The sequence below is a fragment of the Notothenia coriiceps genome, unplaced genomic scaffold, assembly GCF_000735185.1.
Source record: "Notothenia coriiceps isolate Sejong01 unplaced genomic scaffold, NC01 NC01_scaffold00030214, whole genome shotgun sequence".
NCBI classification, from domain to species: Eukaryota; Metazoa; Chordata; class Actinopteri; order Perciformes; family Nototheniidae; genus Notothenia; species Notothenia coriiceps.
In genome coordinates, this window is record NW_011362915.1 from 1 (window position 1) to 8,312 (window position 8,312).

The following is an 8,312-nucleotide window of genomic DNA, read 5'->3' on the forward strand; positions in this document are numbered from 1 at the left end:
TATTGACGTCATTAAACATACCAACATATCAGCTTTTCTAATTGAAATCCTGGCTTGTATGTTCTTGAGGGGAAGTCAGTGCTTTATTTATTTTGCATTGGGACTTTCAGCATGTGCAGTGTTGTAAAACTAAATATAGCAGCTCTAAGCAAGCTGTCCAAAAAAAGAAACCTGGGGCTAAACACAGAACAAACACCGCTCAATAATTGTGTGGGTTTTAGCATTCATTTCTCCAGTAAACAAAAAAGTATTGGTACCAGTTGACTTATTATATATCCTTCAGGTTTAACATAACAACCTTGTTTATTTGGGAATGTATCCCACAATGCCATGGGGTCAAATATATGAATCTAATGTAATAACAATAACCAATTTCAGATTTGGCCTGAATTGTTACACACAGAAACAAACAGCAGCGCCACTAGATGGCAGAAGGGTTCTCTAAAACAACACATTCAGTTTCCTCCAGTTTCCTGGTTCATTCCCTTTACCCTGTTGTCAACACGTCCAAGTGTCCTTGGGAAAGGAACAAGGAACCACACATATTTCAGATTTCTTGGCCAGCAGTGTGTGACTGTGTGTGACTGTTAGTCTCTCTGAGCAGCTGGCACCTTGTATGGCAGCTTTAGCCTCTGTGTGAATGTGTGTGAATGCTATGTAAAAGCACTTTGAGTGGAAAAGCACTATATAAAATACAGTCCATTTACAATAAAGAACAACAGATTTAGTTTCCCTACCTGCAAAAAGCCGAAAAACAGTTTTTTTGTTGGTATTTCAACGGGAAAAGGCAAAATTGACATCTTCCGTCATCTGTGACACCTCCTACGGTAGCCATGGTTTCTCAAAGTGCTGCAAGTAGGCATAGGTGGAGAAAAGATGATATGTGTATATATGAATATAAATGTGTGTGTGAGACATTAAAGTTCAAATCCAGACCCTTTTTACAGGTCTTCTCCTGAAAGCAGTGATAGTCCAGTATGTTATGGTGATAGTGAACAAAAACCTGGAAGTTACACTATCAAACTAAAGCCTCTGTTTGTTTGATGTGTGAAAGCACAACTTGTGAAATGCTTAGCCTCTTAGCATGGGGGCTATCCTGGAGTTGGCTTGATTGGCATTGTCCTGACACCTGTACATAGTATTCCTCTACTGCAGGGGGGTCCAAACTACGGCCATTTTGAATCGGCCCTCAGCCAATTCAAAAAGTATAATGGAATATGCTCCACAAATTAAACTTGTGCTTGTATTATATTATACTTTGTAATACGTACAAATATATTACACAGTATTCATGTGTTAGTAAGCGCCATTTTTAAAGTTGAAAACATTTTCTAACACATTTTTAAGTTGAAAAGAAAAAAGCCCAATAACTTATTTACAAGCTTTAAAAATACCCTTCATATTTCTACTTATTATAGATATCTGAGGCTTGTGTTTTAACGAATGAGCTGCTAACACAATAAATAAAACCCTCTGGAGAGCTGTGAGCTTTTTCTTAAAGCATTTTCAAGTATTAAGAATATTTTACCCACATTTGATCGATTTTGCTAACTTATAACTGAACTTATGAGGCAATATTCCTCACCTCTAGTGAGTGGCCCAGCCCTTCGTATATTTTTCTGTATGTGGCCCTCAGTGAAAAAGGTTTGGACACCCTGCTCTACTGTTACACCAACAACTTATCTGTGAGCTTTAAGAAAGGAAAACAGATCTCTTCTCTCCATGTTTTTCTCCCTGCAGTTGTTCTGGAGCGTGTACAACAACATCCCTCCAGCCACGGCCCTGCCTCTGAGGTGCAGCTATCACTTAATGCGTGGAGAGCGGAGGCCTCTGTGGTGCGTCTGTTATCACTGTCAATATTAGAGTTTATTCCCTAACAGCAGCAGGAGCACAGGGCAGAGTCCAAGCTCAGGCACTCACTGTCATGTCATGTAATCATTTCCCTTCAGTTAGACACAGTGGTGGAAAGTAACGAAGTACATTTACTCAAGAACTGTCCTTAAGTACAATGTTATGCTACTTTGTACTTATTCCACTACAATTCTGAGGTAAATGGTGTACTTTTACTCCACTACATGTATTTAATACGTTCTGTTACTTTACAGATGTGGATGAATGATGTGAAATATAATCAAGTGTTAAATCAGACTTTAGTTCCACCTGGAGTGAATTCACAAGCTACTCTGCAGTATAGAAAGTCATTCAAACTAGCTGCACCTTTACCAGCTTTGAGAACACTTTCATGATCAATCATTATAAAACATATCATATATATTATTCTGAAATGGACCAATCTGCACAATGACTACTTTTACTGTCGCTACTTTCACTATATTTTGATGATAACACTTTTCTACTTTTACTTGAGGAACATTTTGAATGCAGGACTTTGACTTGTAACAGAGTATTCCTACACTCTGGTACTTCTACTTTTACTCAAGTACAAGATCTGAGTACTTCTACTTTTACTCAAGTACAAGATCTGAGTACTTCTACTTTTACTCAAGTACAAGATCTGAGTACTTCTACTTTTACTCAAGTACAAGATCTGATAACTACTACTTTTACTCGAGTACAAGATCTGAGTACTTCTACTTTTACTTCTACTTTCACTACAAGATCTGAGTACTTCTACTTTCACTACAAGATCTGAGTACTTCTACTTTTAATCAAGTACAAGATCTGAGTACTTCTACTCAAGTACAACATCTGAGCACTTCTACTTTCACTACAAGATCTGAGTACTTCTACTTTTACTCAAGTACAAGATCTGAGTACTTTTACTCAAGTACAAGATTTGAGTACTTCTACTCAAGTACAAGATCTGAGTACTTCTACTTTCACTACAAGATCTGAGTACTTCTACTTTTACTCAAGTACAAGATCTGAGTACTTCTACTTTTACTCAAGTACAATATCTGAGTACTTCTACTCAAGTACAAGATATGAGTACTTCTACTTTTACTCAAGAACAAGATCTGAGTACTTTTACTCAAGTACAACATCTGAGTACTTTTACTCAAGTACAACATCTGAGTACTTCTACTTTCACTACAAGATCTGAGTACTTATACTTTCACTCAAGTACAATATCTGAGTACTTATTCCACCTCTGGTAGCATATTATGGAGTGGAAAATAATATTTACAAATGTGTACAATGATTTGTAGGTAATTTTGACTAGTCAAGACACCTGACTTATACATCTTCAAAGGAAGACTGTGTTCATTCTACAATTATATGGGATTAAAGCAAAATGTAGTTTTACTTGTATAATACTTCAAGATTTTATTTTAAAGCCTGTTTCTAAAAGTATCAACCGGTCAAATCCTCACTTTATAATTTATAACAACATACTATCAAGCTACGGTCTAATTACGCAACCAAGTAGTGCGTTTCGTGCCTGCGTCTTTTAGTCCGGTCGGGTCTTGGAAGACCCGAAGCTGTGTGGTTCATAAAAACATGTTCTTACTCAATATCAAGCCACCATTATTGTTTTATAATTTTAAATCGTATGTCGGGCTTTTTTTGCCGTCTGTGAGGAACATGAATGGGGCTCAGAGCCTCAGAATACTGAAATATGTATATATTTTGTTCCTTCTAATTTGTTATTATTTGTGACCCGCTCTATCGAAATCAGTCAAAAGTAGCAACGGCTCATTTAAAAAATAAACGTGGATTTGTGTAAAAAAACGAGTTTTTCAGGGTTCGGGTGTTTTGTTTGATTTTAAATAAACAAAGTATTGGCTTTCAGAATATGAAACTGTTACTTCCAAAATCTCACGATAAATACATTTTTAAAGCTTGGTAAGGGAAGAAGAGGCATCTCTCAATTCACACCCTGCTCTTCCGCAGCGCCGCTCCCCCTCCCTCCGGCTGAAATTATGAAGTAAAGGCGTACTCTGTATAGTAATCATAGATAACACGACAGGGTTCGGACAGTTTGTTTTCAAATAAACAAAGTCTTGGCTTTCAGAATATTAAACTTGTTTCGGCAAATTCAGATGATAAATATAACTTTGAAGCTTGTAACGGCATAATTACAAGCGGAGAACGGAGTAACTTAACTTCACAGCAAGCATAACAACAGCCGGTGTTTCTTGTGAGTGTTTCCCCGGTACACAAACACACACACACAAATGCAAAAAAATACACAAACACACACATACTCGCGAGCTTTCCCCAGACCAGTAATAAACGAAAATGTGTCTTCGGGTCAATGTGACTGATTTCGATAGAGCAAGTCACATTTGGTTTGGGAACGAAACATACTACCAGTAGAAATACATTGCTTTCAAAATCGCTCTGTGTCGAATCAATATATTATATTTCGTGACTATAACACGAAATGCCGTGAGACTGGGTTGAATTACAACAGTGAGTGCTTCATCCTCTGAACACCACAGGATGGCGACTGCAACGCACATATTAACATAGGCAACGTACATGCAACGTTAGCCTAATCTAAAATGCTCTACTACGGCGTACCTTTCATGTGGCTCGTCAGCGCAGACTCTCCCATCGTTATTTTTTTCAAACTTTGCAGGAGGCTACTCGTGGGCTTGACCCTCGAAACGGCAACCTCCTGGCATACTGTCATCTATCACTCATCAGAATGCCCAGGTCACACGTAACAAAAACACTTGCAGGTCACGCGCATAGGGGAAGGCCGGAGCGGAGCTGTTTTATGTAAAAGAGAAGCAATTAAGCTCGCTCCAACTTCTTTATTTTCTTTTAATCTAAAAAGCGAAGTAAAGTATTTACAATTCGAAGCACTTTATCCCAAATTCAAGAACCATTCCCAAAATTCAAGCACTTTTCAAACCTTGAAAACACCTCGTACAAAGGATTTCCACCACCCCTACGAACCCTGAAACTTATCTCGTGCCCTCATTGGTCATGTGTGCGTTCGTGTGTGTTGGAGGAGGGGCTCTGTAAGGAAGTGGCAGATTTTTTCCGGCTGTGTATTTTCAAATTGTAGCGCACTCGAGCTGTTTTCTCCAAAATTACCTACCCCACCTTTAAGTTAAGTAAGAAGTAACTACATAGTGTACCAATCACAGGGAACAGAGAAGTTACATTTTTATTATTAATTTTCTTTCATAGTAGATATATAAGTCACACTTCTTCAAAAACTATTTGAGTAACCTACTTTAAAACTTGTTGAATATGTTGTCATAACGCTAAGAAAACAATATCAGCCACATTCATTATTATATTGTTTTTTATACTCATAACCATCTCATATATAATCTTGGCCTTTTCACACCTAATATTCAACCTTTATTTATTATATACAATCAGTGTACATCTAACACATAATCAAATGGGCATGGTTTGCTAATCTTCAATTAGTTAAACTATGGTTTTACCCTAAACCAGTATATCACTGCAACCCAACAGGAAATACGCTTAAACAGTAAACATTTTAAGACTGGCAATATTTGTTAGTTTGAAATAAATGAGCACTAACAGCTCCAGTGAGGTATTATTACCAGGAGCTCCAAAGCAGTTAGCTTGTAGCCTGTGTTAGCGCGTAGCTTGTGTTAGCTTGTAGCCTGTGTTAGCGTGTAGTCTGTTAGCATACCTTGCAGCAGCGGGCACCAGCAGCTGCTCCACAGAGTCTGAGAGTCCGCCTCGATCCTCCGGCCGGCCGCCTCCAGGTGGCGCTGCTCCTCCGCCCAGGAACTGTAGATGCTGGCAGCCCGGGTGTGCAGTGTGTGCATCAGATCCAGAAGCTGAACCAAACATACACACACCCCAATGTTTACAATAACTCCACGTTTGGCTTTAGATATCTACAGTTTAGGTCTAAATGTATAGAGACACATGAAGACTAGGCTTACTGAAGTCTCAGGTTTAATCATTTACTACAACAAACATGCATGGGGTCAGTCACAAATGATTTATGAAGCCCTTCAAACATCTGGGTCATTGAACATATTGTATGTGTTTTCTTACAATCAGTTGAACTTTTACTCCTTTTATGTATTAGCTACTAATCAATTAAAGACTGCATGTATCAAAGTAAAGATATACAGAGTTACGTATCAGTTCTAAACTGTTTTCAGAATTATAATTTATTCAGAATTCCTTTATAACTAATAACTGTCTGAAAATAATTATAATGGCAACATGATAACAATACTCTTGACTGGTATCATTGTCCAGCCTTACATTCACACACAACCCAACACCACACCAGAAACGACAGGGATACTGTCAGGCAGGTGCATTGCTCTGTTCAAATAATGACATGGTTGTATAAGCTATTTTGACTGCTCTAATGAAAGATTAAATATGCAACATTTTCAATTCTTTCATTATAGACATGTACACCTGCCGTAGAGGTCCATCTGTGAGCCAAAGCTTTTTAATTTCCCAAAAACCTCTTGATGCTACGACCATATTCACCTAAAGCTCTGTTTACAAAGCCACTGAGCAGAGAACTGCTTTGAATCAATCCTTTTAGATCTGCTAAATGAAGCTAAATCCCCCCCCTGAAACAAGAAGCTGGGCCTCCATCATGAGAGGTAGACAGGTAGAGACTGCTGTGGTACTTACGTCCTGACTAACCTGTAATGACACCGTGTGGTAGCTGGCCGGCACTCCCTCGTCCTCCTCCTCGTCGCTATGGGAACGTGATGGACGCTGGCTGGACACCCGGCTGCCCCCTCGCCTTGTGCCTCCTCCCCCCTCCTTGTCCCTCCCCCCTGCCTTTTTCCTCATCCGGGATTTGGACAACTCGTACTTGTGGCTCTTCTTCTTGTCGTGGTTGCGGTAAACTAAGGGAGCAAATAATCAAATGAGATACAGATCTTTAGTATTTAGGATATACAACTAGAGGTGATTCTTTTCCTTGGGGGGGGTTGTATCTGACCCTTGAATGCCATTTGATGGCTATAATTATGGTACCGACCACTTTGTTTTTCTAGCATTCCAAAAGCGCCTGACTCATCTCTTCTGATTTCAAGTCTTCCCAAAGATGTTTAGGTGAGTTGAGGTATGCTGAGCAAAGAGGAAACACACTCCAATAGACCTGCAGAAGCTTATGCATTTCTGTGATGGCAGCTGAGTTATTCTTTGAGTGAAGGTCACACCCATCCCATAACAGTTTGGAGAACACCTTGAAAATGTATAGACACATGCATTCTCCAGCATCTGCACTAATGTGCCTATGTCTTAAATGTATTATCTTTTTAATTAACACACACAATCTATTGCTCCTCTGTTGCTCTCCTCGAGGTTTCTTCCATTTCCCATTAACTGTGGGGTTTCTTTGGAAGTTCTTCCTTGTCCGATGTGAGGGTCCAAGGACAGAGGGTGTCATATTCATATTCTGTACAAGTGGTAAAGTCCACTGAGACAAATGTAAAATGTGTGATATTGGGCTATATAAAAACAATGATTGATTGATTGAGCTAATGGAAAAAAAAACATGATGGGCCTGCCTACGGTGCTGCTGTGTGAAGCTGACCTATAGTCACACTACAGGTGTATTAGGCCAGAGAGTGGATCGGACTCTGAAGACAATGCAAAGACTCTGTGACAAACATCAAACTCAATATGTTCACTACAAGCCATTGTTACTGGCATGCAGCCGTTGCACACACCCAAGTGTTAAATGCTTTTTCATGCAAAAAAAATAATTTCATGACCTCATCACACCCAAAGTGATCCTCAAAACAACCACAGAGTTATGGGCCATTTCCAAAACAAACCTTCCAGTTATATTGAAACCACCTTCAATCGAAAGTGAAGTGGGACCACAGGCCTGAAAGGAGTAATAGCAGGTGTTGCACTTTCTATTAGTATCTCATACAGATTAGCGCAGTGCCTCAGCCCAGTGCTTTGATCGACCCATCGCTTTTGTTGTCTGCGTAAAGCTCTGTTGACAGCGTGTATCTAATGGCCTGAAGGGAGAAAATGAATAGGCCATCAGCTCAAGTGCACCACAGCCATTTCTCAAGCCGAATCCCTGTCATACTGTAGATCACAACAACACAGGCAGGGATGAATGGAAACAGGGGAGGAAAAGGTTTTAGGGGCAGATGACAAGGATGTTAAAGGGCTGAGATTCAAGTACAATATCTGAGTACCTCTACTCAAGTACAACATCTGAGGACTTCTACTTTCACTACAAGATCTGAGTACTTCTACTTTCACTACAAGATCTGAGTACTTCTACTTTTAATCAAGTACAAGATCTGAGTACTTCTACTCAAGTACAACATCTGAGCACTTCTACTTTCACTACAAGATCTGAGTACTTCTACTTTTACTCAAGTACAAGATCTGAGTACTTCTACTTT

General features: G+C 39.3%; 1 protein-coding gene across 1 annotated transcript; it reads right to left on the reverse strand.

Moving 5' to 3' along the window:
- Positions 1-5,587: 5,587 nt before the first annotated feature.
- Positions 5,588-7,080, reverse strand: LOC104959351 (golgi-specific brefeldin A-resistance guanine nucleotide exchange factor 1-like; the record flags this gene model as incomplete). Its single annotated transcript, XM_010787223.1, has 2 exons — positions 6,577-7,080; positions 5,588-5,738 (listed from the first exon to the last, which is right to left on the reverse strand). Coding segments are annotated over exons 1-2 (304 nt in total), but the record flags the coding sequence as incomplete, so codon positions are not given.
- Positions 7,081-8,312: the final 1,232 nt, after the last annotated feature.